General features: G+C 43.7%; 3 protein-coding genes across 3 annotated transcripts in view; 1 reads left to right on the top strand and 2 right to left on the bottom strand.

Annotated features, from left to right (window-relative positions):
- VIPAS39 (VPS33B interacting protein, apical-basolateral polarity regulator, spe-39 homolog) overlaps nucleotides 1-216 on the bottom strand; it is a 31,939-nt gene extending 31,723 nt beyond the window's left edge. The window contains exon 1 of the mRNA XM_027844799.1: nucleotides 81-216. The gene's annotated coding sequence lies outside the window, so the exon portion shown is untranslated. The remainder of the gene's footprint in view (nucleotides 1-80) is intronic.
- Nucleotides 217-789: 573 nt separating this feature from the next.
- On the top strand, nucleotides 790-9,068 carry AHSA1 (activator of HSP90 ATPase activity 1). Its single transcript, XM_027844980.1, has 9 exons — nucleotides 790-940; nucleotides 3,070-3,260; nucleotides 4,184-4,266; nucleotides 4,792-4,909; nucleotides 5,654-5,742; nucleotides 6,731-6,859; nucleotides 7,785-7,886; nucleotides 8,312-8,363; nucleotides 8,672-9,068. Exons 1-9 carry the CDS (start codon nucleotides 861-863, stop codon nucleotides 8,842-8,844), a joined length of 1,017 nt encoding a protein of 338 aa, XP_027700781.1. The 5' UTR covers nucleotides 790-860; the 3' UTR covers nucleotides 8,845-9,068.
- A 5,151-nt stretch (nucleotides 9,069-14,219) lies between these two features.
- ISM2 (isthmin 2) overlaps nucleotides 14,220-25,372 on the bottom strand; it is a 25,655-nt gene continuing 14,502 nt past the window's right edge. Inside the window, exons 3-6 of the mRNA XM_027844920.1 lie at nucleotides 21,792-22,143; nucleotides 19,800-19,940; nucleotides 19,271-19,348; nucleotides 14,220-16,447 (exon numbers count right to left, since the gene is read on the bottom strand). Of these exons, the coding sequence (XP_027700721.1) occupies nucleotides 15,930-16,447; nucleotides 19,271-19,348; nucleotides 19,800-19,940; nucleotides 21,792-22,143 (1,089 nt within the window). The 3' untranslated portion in view covers nucleotides 14,220-15,929. The remainder of the gene's footprint in view (nucleotides 16,448-19,270; nucleotides 19,349-19,799; nucleotides 19,941-21,791; nucleotides 22,144-25,372) is intronic.

Below are 25,372 nucleotides of genomic sequence, written 5' to 3'. Positions count from 1 at the left end.
GACGGCGCGGGAAGAACTGCGCAGTGGCCAGCGGGGAAACCGAAGGGCGAGGGGGACGAGGGGCTGCCTAAACCCCTTACCTCTTCCGCATCGGCCCCTTCCTCTCAGGACTCGCAGCAGTCACTCAACCTCAACCCGCCGAGCCTTTCCCGTCACACAACCCAGCCGAGAGGTAACGGGAAGAGGGAAAAGACAACCGTCTAGGGAGGGGGGTCGGGCCGCACGGCATGCTGGAAGTTGTCGTTTCCCTCTTTGCCCCTCCTTTCAACGGCTCGCCCTCGACTTTGGTCCTGAGGACTACAACGCCCAGAAACATCATTGCGCAGGGCGGGTGGGCTCGGGACACTTCCTTATTTTCCAACGCCTCCTTCCGCCGGACATCGAGTGGGCGGTTAAACAAAAACTACAACTCCCAGAGAGCCTCGCGAGCAAAGCTTACTGTTTTCACTCCCCGTTGAGTGGGGGAGACAAGGAGAAGAGCTGTAGTTTTCCGGCGCGAAGCACTGACAAGCCATCCAGCGTTCCTATGCGCTAGCCGTGAGGGAGGGGGAAATAGGTTTAACAAATGGGGAGTATGCCGGAACCCTGAGAATTGGGGGAGTGTATCCTGCGGAAAGTTGGAGTGGAAGTACATGGTGGAAGGAGGCCGGAGGAGGAGGAGGAGGAGGAGGAGGATCCGGAGGAGGATCCGGAAACTTGCGGAAGGGGAGCGGAGAAGGCTGGGCTGGGGTGGGGGGGGGGAAGGTGGAGGGAAAAGCGAGCCGGGAGGCCCTGCGCCCGCTTCTAGTAATTTCCAGGCGCTGCCGGGCGGCTGGGGCCGGGGCCGTGCGGGAGCCTGCGGCGGCAGAATCCAAGACCAGATGGCCAAGTGGGGCGAGGGTGACCCACGCTGGATCGTGGAGGAGCGGGCAGATGCTACTAACGTCAATAACTGGCACTGGTAAGTGGAGGGAAGAAGAGGGGGACGGGACCGGGGCCTGGGCACGGGGTGGCTCCGGAGCAGAGCTCCGCACGGTGGCTCTGCCGCTTGCGATGGGGACGGGAGGAGGAGAGAGGTGCCCGCTGGGCAAAGCGTGAACCCCCGGAGAAAGTGCCCGCCCGGCCCCGGGCAGATCCCCTCTTCTGGAAAGCCGGCGTCCGGCGGCTCCGGCCCGGCCCGCGTTTATCTCCGAGCGCTCGCAGGGCCGAGTTACGGGGGGCGCACGTGTTGGGGAGGCGCAAACCCGAGAGTCCGGGCGAACGAGGATGGGGTCCACCGGCACGAAGACACCCGGGGAATTGTGGCGAGGAGGGTGGGGGAGGTACCATCGCAGGACTGTGGGGGGTCCTGGGCCGGTGGCTCCCCCCCTTGCCTGCCCCTCAGAAGGACCAGAAAGCCCTTTGCGGAGGCAGGCGGGCCATTGCTGCCGGGCTGGGCAGGCTCGTGGCGGGGAGGTGTTGCGAGTCCTTTGCTAGGTAACCGGTGCCTCGGAGGGACAGGGCTTCTTATAGTTGTTGCTGGAGTTTGTTTTCCCTCCACGGCCTAGCTCAAATGTCATTTCCTTAAGGCAGCCTTAACTGAATGTTCCTCTTTTCCACTCCTTTTGTCACACACACACACACACACCCTAAAAGCTACAAATGCGCTCTCTCCCTCCTCCGAATTCTTTGTCTGTCTCTTACAGTACTCACACCACTTTGTGCTTTGTTTTAGTTTTTTTGTGGATTTGTCTTATTGTTACAAATAAAAGGGTTTGTCGAATTGAATAAATGACAGAACTTCACTTGTATTCCCACCGCAGCACATATTACTATTACTACTACTACTACTACTACTGCTACTACTACTACTACATATGGGCTCAAATACTTGTTGAATTGCGTGAGTTTTTAGTTTTATTTTTAAACCAGTGTGTTCATACAGTTTTACAGATGACCAAATGAATTTTTATTTCTTTTTTTTTAAATTGGCTGCTCTTTGACATGTAGGTGAAAGGAACACGTGCTGCCTTGAAGCTATCTATATACAGGGAGTATTAGTTGTATTAGCCCTATATTCCATAACCTCTATTACTTTGAAAGAGAGTGAACAAGTTGCTTTTTTAGAACATCTCCCAGCTTCCTTTAACAATGGTATCAATCTTCAAAAGAAACAGATCCCCTTGGGCTCATATTGACTTCCAAAACCATAAGTTTACATTATCTTGTATTATATTTTTATTTATTTTTTTAAATATATCCCAGTTACATTTTAAGCTGGTTCAGGTTGCATTAGGGAGTTTTGTGGACAGCTTGATATCTCTGCTTATACAAAATTTGATGCAGTGATTTCCTACTGGTTAGCTCCATTTGAGTACAGATCCCTGTCTCTGTGGTTCAGGCCTTGAATTGACCAGTACTTTATTAAATACCATAACCACAAATTGTACTTCTAATTCTAGTAGATATAGGTAGATGTCTTACAAATTCCTACTCTAGATCATGAGGGGACTCAGTTGAGTGTTAGGTTACTCATATCAGAGCACATGATAATAAGTAGCATCGTGATAATAAGTGGCATCTTTGTAGATGAGGGCAAAGGGTGTGGTATTGGATCAAGCTTGGATTCAAGAAATTCTGGAGTCAAGAAAGGTGTGGGTTTATTGGAATCTCATCCCTTGATATTTTGATAAGTGATTGAAATTCTGTAAACCTTAGTTTATTCATCTGCAAAATTGGGGTAACATACCTACATCAGAGTTTTTAATATCAAGTGATAATGTATGCAAATCACAAATTCTGTGTAAATGTTATTATAATTTGTAGAGGATGGTACATTCTTTGTTCTATACAGGAACTATCAAAATGTTGACTGTCACCCTTCTGCTTCTCCCTTCTGAAAGCAGCACTCCTGAACTGGAGCTGTTGGTCATAGTTTTCACATAGTATGGATTTTCATGCATTTGTTTTACCCTGCCATCTGTTCCCATTGGTCAAGCAGAGACAACCCACTAGCTGCCCCCAGCCTTAGCCAGGAGCCTTTTTCATATAGTGGGTTGATTCCAAACAGCTGCTGTGCAGAGAGTTCCATGGTTATGTTTCTCTTTCTAGGACTGAGAGGGATGCTTCAAACTGGTCCACTGATAAGCTGAAATCCCTGTTTCTGGCGATCCAAGTGCAAGGGGAAGAGGGCAACTGTGAGGTGACAGAAGTGAGCAAGCTTGATGGAGAAGCGTCAATCAACAATCGCAAAGGCAAACTCATTTTCTTCTATGAGTGGACTATCAAACTGAACTGGACAGGTGGGTCTGTGCCAGCTTTCTGGCAGGATATGGGTGTCTGCATTTCACTTTAAATGCTAGTGACTCCAGTACCTGACACAGTACTTTGTGCATGGCTGTCACGTGGTAAATATTTGTTAAATGGATGGCTGTGACAAGCTGAAACCATCTCTTTGTGAGAAAGGAAAGGAATACATACTGCCTTGAAACTTTGTGCAAAGAGTATTAGTTGTTTTAGCCCAATATACTATAACCTCTGTGACTTTGTCAGTGAGTGAACAAGTTGTATTTTTTTAGACCATCCACCAGGTTTCTTCGAGCAGTTAAGCACATCTGCCTCTAAAATGATATAGAACATTTCACTTGTACTACTCTTAGCCTCCTGGACATTTGGAAAAATCTTAATTCTAATTAAGGTCTTCACTTACACTTCTCCACAGTACTCCCTTCAATATTTTCAATGAAGGATATTTGTGATCATAATCATAATTGGCTTAACCCTGAGCCCTCTTTTGTGATCACTTAGGCAGTGAATTCTAGAGAGAAGCAACATGGCATAATGAATAAAGAGCTGGCCTGGAAGACCTGGTATAAGTCTTGCCTTTGACATACTAGTTGTATGAATATGGGCAAGTTACTTAACTCTGAGTGCCTTAAGCAACTCCTTAAGCCAAGTGAGATAGAGCAAATATAGATTTGCTTTACTAAAAAGAGTTTCCTAATGAAATCAAAAGTTTAATAAAATTAAGAAATCAAATGTCTCAAGTAAAAGTGGGAACACAAGAAGGTCCCTGTTAAACTTGGGGGCTGGGCAAAGTAATCCATAAAATCTCAGATTTTAATCTCATTGATAGTAACCAGTTAATGGGGCCCACAGGTGGCAAAGCCCCTGCTAACTAAGGAAAGAAACAAAAGGATCTGACAGAGCACAATCTTGTTGGCAGGTACTTCTAAGTCAGGAGTGAAATACAAGGGACACGTGGAGATCCCCAACTTGTCAGATGAAAACAACGTCAATGAAGTGGAGGTTTGCATTTTCTGATCCTTCATCTCTAAGGCTTCCTTCCTTCCTCCCTCCCTCTTTCCCTCTCCTTTTTTCTTCTTCCTTTCTTTGCACCTTTCTTTCCTTCCTTGGAAAGAAATGACATAATTAAAATTAATACAGGATTGAGCCAGATACTCAGAGTCTCATTGTACAACATGACCATTTCCAAGAACTTAGGTCAATTGAGACCTTACAAAGCAACTTAGGCTTAATCATATTGTAAATTATTCTCACCCTACCCCACTGAGTTAATTTTATTCATCTGAAGACTTGTGGTTTTTAAAGCTATCCACCATTGCCGTGACAGAAAAAGACCTTTGAAAGAATATTTTAAATGGACCTTTTGTGTGAGGCAGGGTATTGAATCCCTGAATACATGTTTTCTTTGGAAGTGTGATCTGTAATCATGTAACTGTTTAACTTCTACATCTAGCACCAAAGGTAAGAGGGTTTTTGCTTAAGCCTCTCACCTCTCTCAGGTTATTTACAGTCTGGTTCTCCACTCAGGTTAGTGTGAGCCTTGCCAAAGATGAGCCTGACACAACCCTGTTGGCCTTAATGAAGAAAGAAGGTGTGACAAAGATCCGAGATGCAGTAGAAACTTATATCAGGACTCTTAAAACAGGTATGCCTTTGGCCAAGCCACTCTTGTTTCTTGTTCTGTTTGAGGATTAAGACGAATTAAGAACCCTTTGCCCATTGGAATCCAAAGGTGGGGAGAGTTTGGTCTATCTCAGGGCTGTTAATTTTTTAGGGCTGGGGAGATATGAGATCCAGAGATGTAGCACCCCCTTCTTACAATTTTAGAATAAATGAGGTACTATTTAAATGTTCCTATCAGAGCTGGGTATTAGTCAGCATGTAACTCAGTCCTGAAATTGGTGGCTTTCTGGACACTTTCTATACTAGGTTACAGGTACTTTTGTTACAACAGAGAATCAAGCTACAGAACACACTTTAGAAAAGTAAATGTGTTTCATATGTGGAGACTGAGCTCACTTAAAACAAGTGCAGTTTGACACATTACATTATACAACCCATAGATCCCAGTAAAGATTAAACTTGAGATTAACTATCTTGTCTTCCCTTTTTAGCTTCATATAACATACAGGGGCACATTATGCTTAATGTCATTATTTGCCTCTGTGAAAATAGTGTCAGTTGTTATGGCCTACGAAGTTTTTGCTAAAATATGTTGGCTGAACAGTGTTATGAGGGGTTTCAAATACTTATATTTGAAACTAGTGTCTGTTTAGACAGTTTTTCTGTTCATTTCTTCCTCATAGGATTGGTTCCTTCTATAGTACCCAGGACAAATGCCTCAAATTTGCTAGTAAGTAACCCTGTGGCTGGGATTGTGTCTTTGCAGAATTCACACAGGGCATGATCTTACCTACTCTGAATGGTGAGACAATAGATCCAGCCCCGCAGCTGCCAGTGAAAGCTGAGGAGTCCAAAGTAAGTGGCACTTTCTGTGTATGGCAAGAGTTGAGAGCAAGCCAGGGAAATGAGGGGTGTCAAGAACTACACAGCTACTTAGCTCCCTCTGAAGGGAAGACTTGTCTTTTAAATGAATAAAAATAAACACGTTATAAGTACGTTGTCTGTCTTTTCCCTTCCACTGCAAATCCAAAGTGTTTACAAACTAGGAGCAAGCTAAGATTTGAACAGTCTAAAGTAGCCTTATTTTACATGTCTCTCGGGTGTCTGAAACTTAACCAATCTATTTCAAAAAATTTCATTCATCACCAGTCGTGTTGGCACAGAATTATTCATTGTGGCTTCCACTTGTATATATCTCTTTCACACAGTCCTTAATTTGTATTGTGGCTACTAGATAACTCTGTGAGGCCTTATCTTCAGTTTATCTAATGGTCTGACTATTGCCCCTTCTCACCAAGAAATACTGTGTCACACTGTCCAGTTGGGCGGATTTTTGATCCAGTATCATGTACTTAGTATGTTCTTGGAGGGTATATAAGGGTTAACCTGAACAGCGTAACTCTAAGCATTATAAGTAGAAAAGATTTTTTTTAACATAAAGAGTTGCCTGAGAGTAACAGTTAAATACTTTAAAAGCTTATGCTTCCTAGAAAGGTGCCTGACGATTCAAACCCTCCTCTGTCTGGCTTTTCCTTGATTCTGATTTCCTTTAAGTAAGCTTAACAGATTCTCTGTCAAATAGATTGATCAATTTTGGGTATGAGAAGGTCTGTTAGGTCTTTTCCCAAAACATGCTTTGGGATATAATGGAAAAATTATCAGACTTGGCTCTGACATGTATTAACTTCCACATGGCCCTTTAACATAGGAATGCTATTATGTCTCACTACCTGCTCCACAGAATTATGAGGAAAGTGCTTTGTAAACCTTAATAGGTTATTAGATAAATGAGTTGCTGATTGCACTATTAGACAACAAATTGATGATTGGCACCATTCCACAGGTCAAACCTGGTACTTTGGCAAGTCAGCCTAAAACCGTTGGCGTCAAGATCCCTACCTGCAAGATCGTTCTGAAAGACACTTTCTTAACATCACCAGAGGAGCTCTTTAGGGTGTTTGTCACCCAGGAGGTAAGCGTGAGGCTTGCACAAAATCTGTTATGCCCAGGTTAAGGTATGCTTTTCCAAGTGACTTGGCATTTGTATAGAAAGCAATTCTTCCTACTTCTGGCATCTAGAGAAGCACTGCCGTACTCTGTTGTTTCATTAGCCTAGTTACTGCCTAAACCCTAGGCCTTAAGGCTAGGGGTTCTTGATTTGGGTAGGGAAAAAATTATATATTTATTTTCACTAAATTCATTGAAATTTAGCATTTCCTTCAAGTAATCATTTAAAAAAAAAAAACAAACTTTGAAGAGTCCGTGAACTTGACCAGATTGCCAAAGGAATCTATGACAAAAAAAAAGTTATGGACCCCTAGCCCAAGGTATACAAGACATGTTGAGTCACCTCAGAGTGAACTAGTGAACTTGCCTTTATAGGTCTCCCCCCCTTTTACTACCTCCCCTTCCCCATACTTACTAATGGTTGAGAGGTTCCTCTTCTCCATTCCCCCTCCCCCAAAAGTGCGATTTGAATAATTCTTCCTCTTTGAATGATGTCAAGGACCCAGAAAGAAATTCTAAATATAATAAAAATGATCTATTACAAGATTAAATAGGACTAGATAAAGCATAACCAGTCATTTCAAAAAGGACTGAAGTAGAGATTAAAGAACGAGTCTGCTTGCAGCCTGAATGTGCCTCCTAGATCTCATTCACAGGACGATGGATGGAGCTGTGACTGGCCAGAGGTCAATGTGGTTAATAACAGTGAGGGAAGCCAGCTCCAGGACTGGGAACTTAGGTATAATTATGGGCCTGTGGCTGCACTCGTTTGTAAATAAACTTGCTAAGTGTAAGAACTGAATGAGGCCAAGAATGTCCCTGATGGAATAATCGCTGGGTCCTAAGAAAGCCCAGGCCCTACTACTCACCCTCTTCTCTTGTCCTTGCAGATGGTTCAGGCCTTCACCCATGCTTCTGCTGTGTTGGAAGCAGATAAGGGGGGAAAGTTCCACTTATTGGATGGCAATGTCACTGGGGAGTTCTTAGATCTGGTGAGTGCTGCCTGTGCCTGGACCCTATTTCAAGAGCTACCCTATTTCAAGAGCTGCCCCATGAGAACAGTACTTTTCCTCACCTTTGTAGCTAAAGTTGGCACCCTTAACCTTTTGTTACAGTTACAACTAGATTATTCTAAATGAATAGCTGTTTAAATTTGTATCACAATCAAGATACAGATACAGGAAAAATGTAGCCAAAGGCTGATTACAGTGTTAAAACTGTACCTGATCCAGTTTGATTGGGCCTAATTTAGGGGCTGTAGAAGTTAACACACGTGAACTGCTTTGTCCTCTCAGCCGCAGAATTTTTTGGATGACACTATATGATTTCAGCCTGTGCTTGGGAGAGTGCAAGGGGGAGGAGGGAGGCTAATTCAGAAGGCAAGTCTTGACCAGACTGACTTTTTTCATGTTTATAGGTCCCTGAAAACAAGATTGTGATGAAATGGAGGTTTAAGTCTTGGCCTGATGGTAAATGTCTCTTCTTTTATTGTATGTATCCCTAAACTAAGCAATGGAATTGGGGTCTACTAAGTCCTGAAATGGTTTGTGGGAATCTTTGAGGTAGTAACATTCTTGGGTCAGTTCTGAGCTTGGGACAAGCTTATATTCAACCATTTCCCACATAGAACGTGGAGCTAATTCCCACTAGAAAAATCTAAACCTCTCAGACTGGAAAGCACTGTTAAGGGAGAGGGATTTGAGGAATTGGGTCTCCTTCGAATGAGATTTTTAGAGTGAAATTTGAAGTCCTAATGACTTGTTTGACTCCTCCGCAGGACACTTTGCTACCATTACCTTGACTTTTATTGACAAAGATGGAGAGACAGAGCTTCTCATGGAAGGCAAAGGCATCCCATCACCAGAGGAGGAACGGACAAGACAGGGCTGGCAGCGGTACTATTTTGAGAGCATCAAACAGACCTTTGGCTATGGCGCACGCTTATTCTAACGTTAACTTCTCCAGGGCCACGGCCCACCCAGCAGCTCAGTCCAGCTCTCTACTGTCCTGCAGCTGTGACTGGCAGGATTGCACCATCCCAACCACTACTGTGGGGCCTAGGCTCCCTCCCCATTCATATACCGTGGGTTCGTGCATGTTTTCTGCTGGGCGGGATCAGACAGTGAATTCTCTTTTATGTGTACATACGCTAAATAAACATAACTTAAAAAAAACATGTGGAAGCAGTGTCCATATCTCAGCTTGGAGCTGTGGGATGAAGAATCTTTGTATAGGCAACTGGTTTTCTTTAGATTTGAAATCAAGGAAAGTAAGATAGGAGGAGTTTGTTGCTGATCACACATACCATCTGTGTATGTTCCACCAGTGGAATAGTTTGGAGAAAGTGTGATGTTTGGGTTTGGGAAGAGACTGCTTCCTACGAGCCAAATAAGACCCATTTGTTTCCTTAATAGTGCTCAAGAGCACAACAGTTGAATGTAAGAAGAATCGCACAGTGCTAGAAAGTATCAAACTATTCCAATAAACAATGTATTAAATTCACATAGTAAAGTTAGTGTCAAAATTGGGCCTAATCCATACCTGGTTCATAGTTCCTTGGTCTTTTCATGGTATACCATTCTGCTTTGACCTTACTTCTAGGGGTGACCAGATACTGAGTTCTTTCCCTCTTTGGCCCCAAAACATTTGGTCGCCAATCTAAGCTTCATTTTCAATGATGTTATAAGTAAAACATTTCTCCCCTCCTCTCTTACTCCGTAGAATGGAGGAGTGGGGAACACATGGAGGATTCAAATTTGTCATTTGGGTTATTCCCACATCACTAATTGATTAGGCATCCCTAGAAATTGAGCTCTTCGAGAGCAGGATTTACATTGTTAGGGTTTTACACCCAATTTAGCACTTGATGTGTGTTGACTTCTTGGGTGTTCTGATGAGGGAAATGGGAGTTTTCTCAACTTTCTGGTTCTTAGTGGATATAGTACCTGGCGCTTCACACTTGAAAACACCTAGACTCTCGGAGTATTTCTTCTTGTACAGAAGCTATGATGCTGATGGCCAAGGCTTCAAAGTAAGCCAGAGTCTCAGCTTTTAAGAGAAGCTCAAAATTCAGACCCCAAACAACTTTCTTAGGCTTGTATTCCTCAGAAAGTACTATGGCATTGGGGTAACCTCACTGGAGTAGGAATCACAGAATCAGGTTTAAAGTTCCCAAGGGATTGTAGAGGCCACACAATCCAAACACTGGATAGATGCCTGGATGTAGTATGTCCCTTGCCCAAGGTCACAGGGATGATATATTGTGGCAGAGCTGGAATCTGAATACAGATCCTTTAATTCCAAAGTCAATGGGCTTGCCATGGAGATCTGTGACCCTGGACAGATCAATCTCTCTTTAGCCTCTATTTCTTCAGCTGTAAAATAAGGACAGTAGTTCTTGCATTACGTATCTTACTGGACTATTATTGGTAGGATTAAATGAGGAAATGGATATTAAAGAGCTCTGGGAATAAATAAAATGGGCTTTAGGGGCCCTAGGTGGCACAGTGGATACAGTGCCAGGCTTGAAGTCCAAAAGACTCATCTTCCTGAGTTCAAATCTGACCTCAGACACTAGCTATATGACTGTGAGCAAGTCACTTAATCCTGTTTGCTTCAGTTTTCTCATCTGTAAAATGAGCTGGTGAAGGAAAGGGAAATCCACTCTAGTATCTCTGCCAAGAAAACCCCAAATGGGGTCATGAAGAGTCAGGACCAAAATGACTGAAAACAATAACCACCATAAAATGATACAGAATGGTAAGCTATTATTGGGAGCTATCCAAGATCTTTGAATGTGGAGAGTGGACCTCATAGTGAAACAGTATCTCCAGGGCATTTGGAGTATCATTATTGGTATTTCCTATACTGACAACTTCTGGAAGAAAAGTTACAAATAAACTCTTTAAAGAAGAGCTCTGGATACTAGTCCTGAGTCTTAGCCACACTATCTTCCAGGTAGATGCCACTAGTGAACAAAAAGCTATTCTTATGCATTATAGATGCTCAAATGATTTGGAAGGCTAACCAATGCACCTAAAAGGTACAAAGCAGAAATGTATCTATGTGTACTATAAATATCCAATCCCAACACCAGAAAAGCTCATTTCCTTTTCTTTCTCCTCCAAAGTTAAAAGAAACTACCCTGTGCCCTATACCAGAACTGTAATTCTGAAATGAATCTAGTCAATTTGCAAATCTTAAATAGTTACTTCAATATGAACATCCAATTAAAATAGAGGAATCAATGGAGGTAGCTATATCCTCTTTGGGGATTGAGGGAGTGAAGGAGAGAAGGGTCTGAAAAAAGTGGGGTTTTTGGGGTTTTTTTTTTTTGTATTTTGGGAGATGGAAAGAATCCAATGGATTTTTTTTTTTAAATCAGCTCCTAGGAGAAAGAAGGTATCCATCCTTGTCTAATATAGAACTGAGTTGGACAGAGTTTATTGAGCCAGGCTTTCTGAAAGATTAAGTTTTCCCAAAAGATCGAGGGAAGAAAGTACTATAACAGCTTTGGGGGAAATTACCTGAGCGATTAGTGCACAGAGCCATTGTTGAATGAGTGGTTTTCAATAATCATAATAGTTTTTAGAGCTACAAGGGACCTTAGCAGCCAACTAGTCCAATTATTCTCCCATTTTACAGATGAGGAGACTGGAACTCAGGTTAGGGGACTTGCCTAGCATCACAGTGTCAGCAGTCCTAGACATTTGTTTAGACAGAGGGTGAGGATGTCTATTTGACCAAAGGTGGGATTAATGAATGGGAATTCTTCTGCTAAAACACAGTGGGGTGGTGGTGATGGAGTAATGAAATGGATCGATTTCATAGATCCCTTCTCTGGGTGTTAGCTTGCAACCAGGCTCTCTTGGTAGTGCCCACTCACCCTCTTTCCAGGTTCTACAGTATCCCATTCTTATTTCACCTTAAGCATAGGTGCTGTTCCTACCTGGAGGCACTTGTGTGTCTATTATCTTTCTTGTCTTGGATAATCACTTCAAAGTGCCACCCATTCCCAACCCCAACATGGTTCTTACCACTTGGGGTTCAGTTTCTTTTGCCAGTGATTTGATATGGTAGCAATTTCATATGTGTCCCATTTCACACATTAAATTTAGTTCGGTCTATAGACAAATCACTTATTCTTTCACTGCCCCTAGTCAAGTCTAAAGATTTATTAGTTACTTATCTTTCCACTCTGGAAACTCTCTGAACTGATATAATCACACATTACCAAAAAAACCTGGCACAGTGGAAATTAACAGTGTTCCAATTTACAAGTGGACAGTGTTGCAAACTGGTTGTCACAGGAGGCACCGCCTCCAGCCTAAAATGCGTTTATTGCTATTGTTGCCAGGTTCATGAAACAAAAAGAACAAAACTGCCCTGTGCAATGTGCACAAATAGACTGGAGTAAGAAGGTATCTGGCTATCAAAATTCCACGGGGGCGTCATTGATGACTGAAGAATATACTTTCCCTTATTATTATTTCCCAACTTATCCTCCTGTTCCCTTGTCCCAGTACTAATACTGAAATAACTTTGAGATCTCATTGATATGCCCTCTGGGGATACACATCACAACCAATCCATGCCTACCCACCCTGTGCAACCCTTACAATGTCTTCCCATAAATTTGCCTTGGGAGGTCCACGCAACATGCAGGGTCATTTAAATTCTCTTGACATCTTGATACCATGGGTCATTATGACTCCCTCTCATCACACAGCTAGTATATCTTTTCCTATCATACATTTGTTCAATGACAGCCTTTACCCCACTTCACCTTCAAATGCCCTTGTTTGCAGGGTATTGGCAGCCTGTTGGAGAGTCCAGTGTGTGCCTCTGCCTAGCCTTTGGGGTGGTCCTCAACTCCAATTCTTCAGAGACTGTAATGTTTCATTGCTTCTGGCTCTACAATTTCCCCAAACACCAAGAGTTACAAATGTACAGAGGAAAGAATGCCAGCATTGGAGTCAGGAACCCAGAGTTCTATCCTAGCTCTGCTACTATTCATATTCACCCAATGACAAGGCAAACCACGTTTCCTTTCTGGACTTTAGTTTTCTCACCTGTATGATGAAGGATGATCCTCAAGATCCCTTCCTATAATGCTGTTGTGATTTATCCTATAAAAGAGGGCAGTGGAGATCTTGCAGCCCAAAACTGGCCTCAGTTGGGGCAGCTTGGTAGTGCAACGGATAGAACCCAGGGCCTGGTGTCAGTAAGACATGAGTTCAAATTTGGCTTCAAACACTTACTATTTGTGTGACCCTGGGCAAGTCACTTAATTTCTGTTTTCCTCAGTTTCCTCACTTGTAAAATGGGTGTAATAATAGCACCAGGATTGATGTGAAGATCAAATGAGGTAATTGTAAAGTGCTTAGTACAGTGCGTGGCACATAGTAAGTGCTTTGTAAGTGTTAGCTATTGCTAGTGGGCCCTTCTCTAACAAGAGGATCTGTGAAGTGGGGGCAACCACCCCCGACATAAATGGGAGTACATCCTTTGGCCTCTGAAACAGTCCTCTACAAATTTGCTTTGAATACAGGGGCTAGGCTCAAAATTAAGTAGCCAGATGAATTGTCAGCTTTCAAGTGAAGAAGAAAGAGACAGGGAAGAGAGACAGGCCAGGGAACACTGGTTCCCACTACCAGGCAGAGATGACAGAAAGTTCTCATAGGAGCTTCTGGAAGAGCTGGGAGAGGCAATCCAAACATATCTGGACTGGCACTTTGTAGGTCATATTACAGAGCCAGTGGGAGCCCTGACAGCCAACATTCCTTCCTCTCACCCCAGCCTAAGTTGGAGCAGGTGTAGGGGCAGCTGAGAAGACTGAGGGTACTCCAGGCAAGTACCATTGCTGTCCTGGGTGAGCACTCTCTAATGCAGCAAAGTAAATTTGCACTTCTGCATGATTCAAATGCACATGAGTACAGAAAGAAAGAAGTACCCTTTCAAGTGTTAGTCCAGATTTTGATAAAATTGCTAAATGCATGGTGATCTAATGTCCCCCTCCCCTTGCCTCCCATGCCTGCCTATTAAAGTGCAAAAAGAGTTTCAGGAGCCAAATAGCCAGTTGTCATTGGATTGTCCTGCCCTGCTCACATCTCCCTATAAGGTGAATCCCAAACCCTCATAAGCAATCCTTAATGAGGACAGCTTCCTTTCAGTGCCCTCCTAAGAGCCTTAGCAAGGTAGGCTATAGGCTATTCAAATCCATTTCAATCACCCCTGGATTCCTCCCACTGCTCCCTACTTTACCAGGCAGTGGTTTCAAATAAAGTGCTTTATTGCTGAAGATCCAAAAAGATCCCATTGCAGCTCATTCAGTCTCCTTTATCCTCTTTCCTACACTCCAAAGAACTTGGTAACAAGTAACAGCTGGGACTAAAGCAAGTTAACCCCTCACAGAGAGAAGCTACATGACATTGCAACCCAGGATGGAAAAGAGGGGCCGCAGAGAGCTGGAGTAAGACAACAGGAAATGAGGGGCTTTTAGGTGTTGGGAGGGGAATACATATGGAGTAGAGATTTGCACACCATTCTAAGTAAACCAAAGCCCTATCCCAGATTTTGTAGCTATAAGAACCACCCTTCTTCAATCCTGCCCTATTCTGACATCCAATCACATCTTCACTCAGGCCTTCACATTCCCATTGTGGGAATGGAACTGGGAGCAAAATATCCATAGGATAGAGAGCAAGGGTTGGGATCAGCATGAACATCCCCTTCTCCTCTTCCCTGGTTGGATACCATTCCCCTAGCCCTAATCCAACCAATCCAGTTCTTACCACCTTTCCTCCTTACAACACATCCAGGTCATACACCTGCTTCAGACCTTAATGCCTTTGTGGGATTGCTTTGATGCAGACTAAGGAACTATTGACACAAGTGGACAGTTCATGAATCTATCCCAAGCACTCTGTGGGCTGAAGATGCCTGGCATCTTGCATTACTCTCCCTGTCCAGATGCCTACACAACATTACCCCCAAACAACAGAAGTGTATTACCTTATGGGGAAAATAGGAGGGTGGTGGCATTGAGGTACTCAGCCAGACTCTTGGGGAAGGGGTGGGGAGAGTGAATGAGGTATGTGCCCCTTTACAGAACTGGCTGAAGCCAAAGTAACTGTCCCAGAGATGTCTGGCAGTGGCAATAATGTTCACCTGCTCTATTTGCTCAGACCCCTCGGAAAGGAGGTAGGGAAGACATGGAATTGGAGAAATCTGAGTGACTGGGTCCTCCTGTCACTAGTCCTCAACTAACCCTTAATCATTCCCCAGATTCTCAGAGAGTCAGTGGAGATGAAGGTGCTTATCTCCAATTCAACTAAGCCACTCCTAAGATCCATTAAGCAAGACTTAAGTTCCCAACCCTTCTCCCCAAGAAACTGGAGTCTGGTTGGATGGCTATGCCAAAACTTGTGTCCATACCAATATGATGAGGACACAGGAACCTGGGGATGAGAGGAAAACAAGTTTCCTTGCAGGAGGGCAAGAGAGAGAGGTTGGGGGATAGGAGAGCTGAATCCATGGGGCTATTAAGAGCTTTTTGAATGACATGCCCCTCTTTTCTCCACCCAGAACCCAAGGATGTGCTGATCTAAGACCAACCTTTCACTCACTCTATTTGTCTCTGTCTCTGTCTCTTGTCTCTGTCTCTCCCTCTCTCTCTCTCTCACACACACACACATACACACACACTCACTCACTCACTCACTCTTTCTTCACCTTCCACATTCCAAACAAGAAAGTGACAGGTGAAGCCAATAAACTGAGAAGTCCCTCTTTCAGGGAGACTTCTCATTCCACTAAATGGGGAGAAATCATGCAAGGTCAGAGATGCCCAGAAAAACCCTCCCCCATCGAGCAGCTTGGCATAGATACCCCAACTGTGAGGTGTTCTTACCCTACCCTTTTCCAGATATTCCTAGGGAGCAGCCAACAGGACCCCATGGCCTCTGGCCCAGCCACCAAAGCCAAAGTCAAGCCTCCATCCATCCTCCATGTTTTGGGCCTCCCTGACCCTTTGGTTAATACTCTTTGGCCTCCTGCAACTGGGCCAAGTATTCTTCCTCAGGTGGGTTGTCAGCACAGGCCCGCCCATTGTTTGGGGGTCGTGCTGTGTGGTAGCGGCTCCAGTCACCTTTGCACAGGATCCAAGGCAGTGTGTCCACCTTGAAGTGCAGCTCTGGGGAGAAGTCAGTGCTGATGAGGTCAGGTGCGCCAGCCCCCTTACCACGAGTCAGCAGCCGACTGCCCTCATCATAGCAGCAGTGCTGGGCAGCCAGCGTGGTACTGTCCAAAGAGAGGAGGGAGCGCAGGCAGAAGCGGGCAGTTGGCTGATAAACATCCAGGCGCTCCTTGGGGCCACTTGCATCCCTCCAGCGAAAGCTTCTGCCTTGCTGCTCATCTGGAAGGCTCACAGCACTGTACACGGCCTCCAGAGGATAGGCACAGGGGCAGCTGGGCAGATCTGTCAGCACCTTACTCATGTATTTAGCCAAGAAGTCACTCTTGCAGTTTAGCCACTTCTCACAGCTGTCCACCTCTGGGCAGGAGAAAGGAAGGAATCCATTTTGACTTAGCACAGTGTTGGTGTTCAATAAATCAATGCTAATTGAGAAAATAATGAATGAGGGGGACACAATCATTCCCTTCTTATCCTCCTCAAAGCATTCAGTAGTCATTATGAACTTGGCAATGAGAGCCTACATTTGTAAAAGTCTCTAAGTCTTAAAGGTCTTTTCCCCTAAACTGCTGTCAGTGACTCTGGGAGTTGGAATCCGAGTAAGAGGCCAGTTGGGCAAGGTCAGTAGGAAACACTCCTTTCTCCTTACCCTGCTCCTCAAACTCCTATTCGGGAGGAAGGAGTCCAAGGAGACCTACTGTAGCTACAGCTGGGGAGAGACTGCCCCTCCTTCTCAGGACCACCATGGCAATTTGGTCCTTTCAGAGAACCACAGAATTCCAGAGATGGCAGAGACCTCCAGAGGTTATCTAGTTTGGTTCATTTTACCTGGAGCATGTGCTGTCACCACAGTCAAGCAGCCCATGCTTGAACACCTCCAACATCAGGGGCCACATTAACTTGCAGGTATGTCCCATTTCATTTTGGAGCAGCTCTAATTACTAGGAAGGGAGATTAGATTTGGTGCCTGAGCTGGGAGCTTCACATACACCATCTCGGACATACACCATAGGGAGCATCCCTGAAAAAGGGTAATCTGGGAGAGAAGGTGCCGTATCCCACACAGACAGGCATTAAAAGAGCTAAGGTTCAGTCTTATTTGGGGCACTCTTTAGTTTTGTGATACAGATAAAATTTCTGGGGCTTAATTTCCTAATTTGCCAAATGGGACCTGACCCTGTTGACCTCACCACTGAGGATCCCACTGTGATGAGGATTAAAGAGATGACAGGATCATAGAGCTAGGGCTGGGAGAGACCTCAGACGCCATCTAATGCAACCTTCTCATTTTACAGATGAGGAAACTGAGGCCCAGGGAAATTAACTCACGCAGATAGCAAGCAGCAGAGGCAGATTTTGAACCCAAATTCTTCATTCTCAAAGAGGACCAATGATCCTAGCAGGATGATGTATTGACTTATAAGTGAACTGGATTTAAGTGAGGCAGAGCTATGCTAAGGCATCAGTCTCACTGTCTCCTCCACAGTCATCGGAGTCCAGTGACAAGACATAGGTCAAGGTGACTGGTGATAGCCCAGGATACGGTGGGAGATCTTGGCCTTTTTAAGCTAAGGTCTTTCTCAAGTCTCAGTTTGTGGGAGGCAATGCCCATTCAGTAGTGAAGGGCCAGGTAAGAGCTGAGGCATAAGATGGCCTAGTTTGCCTTCATAAAAGAATCCATCTGGGAGGGGAAGACCCTCAGAGTTTTTCACCTTGAAAAGTATGAAGCATGGCAATGCTATGACTACTTCACTATTCTTCTAATTCAGTGTCCTGTCCTTTTTTTTTTTTTAACTAAGTCAAGACACAAAAAGGTCATATATTTGAAATACGCTGATGATATCTGTTAGCAGGCAATACCATCTCCCTACCTCTCAAGTCATTATTCAGTGTTCCCTAAGTTCAAGGCAAGAATGACCTTGCCCCTCTGATACAATGAGGAAGAAAGTGAGGGCTTCAGAGAATCAGCTCAGTCCCCTCATCCCATTTCCCTGATCATACTGGATTCCATTAGGCATCCTGAAGTGATTAGCTGGGTAGGAAATGTAGCGGTTAGCCTGGGACTTCTAGTTCTTTCCGCAAGTGAAGAAAAACCTTGCTAGAATGAGGGAACTGCATGGCTCAGAAAGGCAGGGATGACCATACTTACTATTAATTGGGGTTGCTCTACATCAATAGACTACCTGAAAAGCAACTGTGTTTGGTCACTGATACAGGTCTCAAGTGGAAGCTGTCAGATGACAGATGATTCATGCTTCTGGTAAGGAGTTGGACCAGATGACCTTTAGGCTCAAAGAATCAGAGATTTTAGAGCTGAAATGGTCCTCAGAGGCTGTCTAGTTTAAAGCTCCTAGTTTGCAGGAGGAAACAGGCATAGAGAATTTAAATGATTTGTCCAAAAGGACAGCTAATAAGTCTGAGGGAGAATTTGAACCCCTATTTGCCTGGCCCCAAGTCCAGGGCCCCATTCACTATCCCATGCTGTCTCTGGAAAAGTGAGGGGCAATAATGTTGTTCAGTCATGTCTGACTCTTTGTGACATCGTATAGGGTTTTCTTGGCAAAGATACTAGAGTGGCTTGCCATTTCTATCTCCAGTGAATTAAGGAAAGAGATTAAGTGACTTGCCCAGCGTCACATAGCTAGTGAGTGTTAGAGGTTGGATTTGAATTCAGGTCTTCTTGATTCCAGGTCCAGTGCTCTATCCACTGAACCACCTAGTTTGTCTCCAAGATGCAATGTAGTGTAGTGTAAAGAACACTAGACCTAGGATGTCATGGGTCTGGTTTCAAATCCTGACTCTGATACCTGATAGCTACATGACCTTGACCAAGTCATGTAACTTCTCTGTGCCTCAGTTCCCTCATCGGTAAAGCAGTGATAATGATACTTGCATGACTGCCTCAGAGGGTTATTGTGAATTAAGTGTTCAAACTTTAAAATGCTATATAAATGTGAATTACTTCCTCTCTTCCCAGAATGGGAAGAAATACAACTCTAAGGCTCTTTGTGACCAGCCCAAACCTTAATCAGAGGACTGCTACATTATTATTTGATTGAGGAGAGAGATTTCTTATCCATGTGAAGTTTCATAGTCGATGATTCTATCCCTATCCCTCCACTCCCGGCCCCATCCCCACTACCACCCCAATTCCTCAAGCTCAAGGTCAAACTCCGTACTGACCTGAGCCAAGCATTTGGGTGTCGTTGTGGACTTCAGGCAGCCAATCCTCACTGGGAAAGCCTGTCTTACTTTCTGTTCCTTTAATAAGAATGAAAATCAGTGCAAAGCAGTGACCCCCTCCCCTCCCCAAGTCCCACCAAACTTTCAAGTTCTTAACCCTATTCCTCAACATTGAAGATCCAGTGGGTTGAAGAGGTAGACTTTGGGATTGGAGGTAGGAGATGGACAACAGTGAAACTACACCTGGAGAGTAATAAAGAGCCAATGGATAATCTCAGTAGCTAGGCAGGATCCTTTGTTATTTCCACAGATCACTGGGAAGGTCCAATGGGATCCAAGCTAAGCCTAGGAATTCTTGAGCCATGGGACTACTCCTTGTTCTTCTCCAATACATCCTCACCACCTCACCCCCAAACCTTATACCCTACTTACTGCCATGTAAACATAGGACACCCAATTACCTAGGGCATTTAGTCTAAATGTTCATCCACATTAGCTCATCCACCCTTTACAAGGTTCACACTCTCACCAGGGCACTGAGGCAATTCACACATTCGAGATTCTGTGGCTGTGCAGGCATAGCCACAGGAGCGGGTCCTCTTCTGGGTACCGCTGCTGCAGGTCACGCTGCAAGAGGACCAGGGACTCCATTCTGCTTCCACCTCATAATCTGGGAGCAGAGAAATGAGAATATGATAGATACAGTTGAGATGAGGGGTAGTCTAGGTAAGCAGCTGCTTAGGATATAATGAGAGCAAGAATGGGGAAGGGATGGTATAAGGAGGAACACTTTGGGGTATTTTAAAAAATAAATGTACAGGGGCAGCTACATGGCACAGTGGATAGAGCTCTGGCCTTGGAGTCAGGAGGACCTGAGTTCAAATCCAGTCTCAGACACATGATACTTACTAGCTGTGTGACTCTGAACAAGTCACTTAACCCTGATTGCCTCATCAAAAAATAAAAAATTTAAAAAAAAATGCACAGAAACTTAATGCCAGAAAATTCTATTCTCCATGATATGTAGGTCTTTTATTTTGTGATAAGCTGTACGTGTTACAGTAAAGTTTTGAAACCCTGAATGAAGCTACATTTTTTTTTCATTATAACTGACCTGCCCACAAATGCAACTTGGCTGGGGTCCACAGATGTCTTGCCCCAGCTTTCTTGTGAGACCCCTACCTTGCTGATAACTCCAATGGACCTGAAGTCAGGAGCTGTACCTCGTGTAACCCCAGCACCTGGCACATATAGTGGTGGGTGCCTAATAAATGCTTATTGGTTGACTGATGGTTCTAAATTCACCTGTTAAATTAATTAGGTGAATTTGAGAGTCTAGGAAATTGTCCTGCTTACCTGCTCAGAGATCAGATCTCATTGGTCATATACAGACTCCATACACTATAAACTTCTTAAGAGTATGAATTATTATTATTATTATTTTTTTTTCTTTGTATCTTCAGCACTTAGCACAGTGCTTGGTAGAGGAGGCATTTAATAAATGCTTGTTTACCAATTGATTCTGGTCCTACCTCTGCCAGTGACTTCACAGCCTTGAACAAAGCACTCCATCTGGAGAGGAAGCTCACTACCAGAAGGTCAGCCAACAGTTGAAGTTTATTTTTTAGCCTCTGCAGCTCTTAAAGAAAGAGGCCATCTCTGATTCCAGTTGCCTCCTACCCCACTCATGGTGTAGTGTAGTGGGGTCATACTTGAATTGAAACAGGGCCACTAAACCATACATAAGGATCCTTATAGGTACATATGGATTTAGTTTTGAAATGTAATTTTTAAGTTTTATTGTATTTTTATTTCTTTTGTTAGATATTTCCCAATTATGTTTTAATTTGGTTTGGGCCCCACTTGGAAGCATTATGGGCCATGTGCAGTCCTTGGGTCTAGTGTTTGATACCTCTGGTGTTGTGGATAGAGAGTAGGTCTCAAAGCTGGGAGACCTGGGATCAAGCCCCACTTCTGACACATATGGCTGTGTGACCCTGGTCAAGTCATTTAACCTTTCAATACTCTAGGTAATTCTCTAAGACTATAAGTTGCAGAGAAGGTTCCAGGGCTGACCTGCATTGGTAGTGGCAATTATTTCACCCAGTCCTTGATATCAGTTAAATCACTGGTCTGTTCCCTATCTCTAATTCTTAATACTGTCTCCTATGGCACAGAGGTCTTTTGATATGGCTTGGTGGAAAGATTGCAGAACTAAAGCTGGAAGGGACTTCAGGGTCCATCCAGTCCAATTCTCTCATTTTACAAATGAGGAAACTGAGGCCAAGACAGGTTAAGTGACTTGCCTAAGGCCACAGAGATCATAAGTTCATGGAAAATCAAGAATCATTTAATCAAATGAATTATTATTATTATTATTATTTTATGACCAATCCACCAAAAGAGTGACATCTCCAAGTCTGTCCTTTCCCTATGACACTCTGCTTTCTCTCTTGGACCCTTCTTCCCCTCCTGGAATGTCCCAAGGTGGTGTACACTCCCTGGTGTACCATCTACTCACCATAGTTATATTTCTCCATGAAATCCCAGGTCTTGGGTGTTGGCCACCTCTGATTCCAATTGCTTCCCACTCCACTCAGCATGGGCTCTTCCTCTTCCTCTTCTTCCTCCTCATATTGTGTTGCATAGTCTTCCTCACTGTCCTCCTTTCCCTCTTCCTCTTTGAGGGCTTTTCCCTCTGGCTGGGGCCCAGATCCTCCCTCCTCACCTTCCGTATAGCCCCAGAACAGAGGCCAGAAGAGTTCTTTGGCAGGGAGCCAGCTGGGGGAGCCCAAGGACCAGTAATCACTAGTTTCTGTCAACAAGTCCATCTCCATTTCAGCCTGCAGGTCATCTACCACCTCAATGGTCACCTGGGTGGGGGGGATGCCAGGTTGGGCAGTCAGGGAGATCTCAGCAGCAAAACTGCCACTTCTGTCCACAACAATAGTAATGGTATAGTACTTTACAGTTTACAAAATACTTTCAAACACAGAATCTCATTTTTACCTCATAGTGACCCTATAAGGGTGGCAAGATACCTGCAGGATCACAGATTTTGATCTTAGAATGTAATCTAGTTCAGGGCTTCTTAAACGTTTTCCACTCCGGACCCCTTTTTGTATTTTGGCACTGTTTGTTGGCTTTGTGTGGCCTGAGGGCATGCGCAGTGCTAAGTGGGCATGCTGCCCGTTCAGAACTAAGGCTGCAGCAAAGTTGCATGAGGCAACATGGGCAAGTGCTGCCAGAAACACCGTGGATTCATTACTCATTTGATTTTGAATTAATTTTTGGTCACTGCACGTTCAGAAACGTTTTATTGTTGTCAAATTTTTTGAGACCCTATGGGATTGCAACCCACAGTTTAAGAAGCACTGATCTAGTTCAATCCCCTCATTTTCCATATGAGGAATCTGAAGCCAAGAGAGTGGATTGCCTAGAACTATGCCTAGAACTATTTTTTCCTGTATCTTTTTAAGTTTGTTTGTTTGTTTGTTTAATTGTTTTACAGTGATTCCCTGTCTCCTCCAGGATCAAATATGAAATCCTGTTTGGCATTCAAAGCCCTTCATAATCTAACCCTCTCCTACCTTTCCAGTTTTCTTGCACCTTACTCCCTACTACATACTCTCCCATGCAGTGACACTGGCCTCCTGGCTGTTCCATGAACAAGATACTCCATCTCTTGGCTCTGGGCATTTCTCTGGCCATCCCTCATGCCTGGAATGCTCTCCCTCCTCCACTCTACCTACTGACCTCCTTGGCTTCCTTGAAGTACCAAATAAAATCACATCTGCTACAGGAAGACTTTTGCAACCCTTCTTAACTCTAGTGCCTTCCCTCTTTAATTATTTCCTATATATCCTGTATATAATTTGTTTGTATATATTTGTTTGCATGTTGTCTCTTGTCTCCATTAGATTGTGAGCTTCTGGAGGGCGGGAGCTCTCTTTTATCTTTCTTTGTACCCCCAGAGCTTAGCACAGTGCCTAACACATAGTTATGAGATTAATAAATGTTTTTTGATTGAATGATCTGTGATTTCACTGGTATAGAGCCCTCTGAATGAAGAAACTCCTTCTACCACTAGAAACAGGCAACTTTTACCACTCAGAGTTTTTCAGAGTTACCTAGTCAGAGGTGAGATTTGAGCCTAACTCTCCCAGACTCCAGAGTCAACTCTATCTACTATGCCATGCTGCCTCTCTGCCTGGCACAGAGTAGGCAATTGATAAATGCTTATTGATCAATTTCCCAAGCTCACAGAGTAGTAAGTGGCAAACAGAATTTGAACTTGCTTTCTCTGCCTCCAAAACTGGCATTCTTTCTACTTTAGCAACTTGCCTTCCTCACAAGAATTGTGGTGAAGAGACAAGGAGAGAAGTGCTATATTAATGTGATATTATCAATCAGGGTGATATTATTATTACCCTTCCTGGAGAATGGTGTTGTTTCTGATGTATTCAGGCCATGGCAGGGAGTTACCAGTGTTGGAACACTCCTACACACAATTAGCCTCACTTTCTTCTTGAAGGCTCACTCTGCAAAATGAATGTGTCCAGGCTTGGACACGTACTAGCTATGTGACCGTGGGAAAGTCACATAATCTCTTGGTTCTCTCATCTGTCAAATGCAGGATAATAGCACCAGAGCTGTTGTGAGGATCCCAATTAGCTTGGATAATGAATCCTGGGAAGTGATTGTATTATTTGAATTTTCACTGCATATTTCACTGCGTTGAACTGAAATCAATGACCATATTTTTACATAATTATAAATTTGAATAGTGTGAATTCCACAACATCTGACCACTTCACAGGATGGTTATTTGCACTAATTGGAACCTAGCTGTCATATGTGTAAAATACTACATCAATGCTAGCTTTTATCGACTATTATGATAATACCTGTACTGCCTACCTTGACAGAACAGCTCTTTGTAAACCCCCAAGTGCTAGGCAAATATGATCTGATATTATTGTCCCCATTTGTAAAATTTATAAAATGGGGAAATTGAGGTTCATAGTTAACCTTAACTAAGATCACATGGCTAGTAGGTAGTTGAGCCAAGACTAGAACCCAGGCATCCTGTTCTAAGCCCAGTACTCTTTCATCTTACTTCCCTCCTCTCAGTCGCCTCAAGAGGGAACAACGGACAGAGAAGAGGGAATGAATAGAAAGTTCTCCTTAAATCTTTAAAGGCTGAAGGGGGGGTGCTCTCAGCCCCAACCCCTTTATCCAATCCCTATGGCTTGGGAAATAATGAATCTTCCTAGGGCAAATGGAGAAGAGATTACCTCAGTTTTTCATCTGTTGGGAGCACTGTCCAGGATAAAGGCCAACAGAGTCTAACTGAAATAGCCTGAGTCTGGGAGACAGCTGGGGTTTTGGTTACAACTCTGCCACTAACAAACTGTGTGACCTAGGGAAAAACATTACTCCTCTGGGCCAACATTTCCTTCTCTGCAAAATAGATATTCTAATACTGCCTGTTCTTTCTCTCTTATGGGGCATGACTGTGAGGGAAAAATGAGATTCCAGGACTTTAGGCATCTCAGGGACCATCTAGTTGAACCTGCTCATTTTACAAATAAGGAAACTGAAGCCTAGAGAGGGTAAGTAGGTGGTAAAGCCAGGATTCAAACCCAGGCTTCTAATTTCAGATCTAGTGCTCTTTCCACTTACCATACTAAAAAAGTGCTTACAAAAATAATAGACAGTGGTAATATTATGCTATGATTCAGTATAATATAACATAATATTTGTAACATATGCATGCTATAAAATATAATTATAATTATATGTGGTTATATATTGGAATATAACAATTACAGCATAGGATAATCTGACATAGTAATATTATATAAATATATTAATTATATTATATTATATTATATTACATTATGTTGTGGGATTTTTGCCCACCATTTCTAGAAGCACTGATCAAAGAGTTGAAATTTGGAAGGAACTTTAGAGATTCTACCACAGGGGCAGCTAGGTAGCTCAGTGGATAGAGCATTGGCCCTGGAGTCAGGAGGACCTGACTTCAAATCTGGCTTCAGACACATAACACTAGCTGTGTGACTCTGGGCAAGTCACCTA

This window comes from Vombatus ursinus, unplaced genomic scaffold (assembly GCF_900497805.2).
Source record: "Vombatus ursinus unplaced genomic scaffold, bare-nosed wombat genome assembly UNPS02014945.1, whole genome shotgun sequence".
NCBI lineage: Eukaryota > Metazoa > Chordata > Mammalia > Diprotodontia > Vombatidae > Vombatus > Vombatus ursinus.
Note: the sequence above shows the minus strand (reverse complement) of the source record. Positions and strands in the feature narration are given on the sequence as shown.

Coding starts and splice junctions, on each gene's coding strand:
- AHSA1 (XM_027844980.1), top strand. CDS start 861: ATGGCCAAGTGGGGCGAGGGTGACCCACGCTGGATCGTGGAGGAGCGG. Junction 941..3,069: donor AACGTCAATAACTGGCACTG/GTAAGTGGAGGG, acceptor TTCTCTTTCTAG/GACTGAGAGGGATGCTTCAA. Junction 4,910..5,653: donor TATCAGGACTCTTAAAACAG/GTATGCCTTTGG, acceptor GTGTCTTTGCAG/AATTCACACAGGGCATGATC.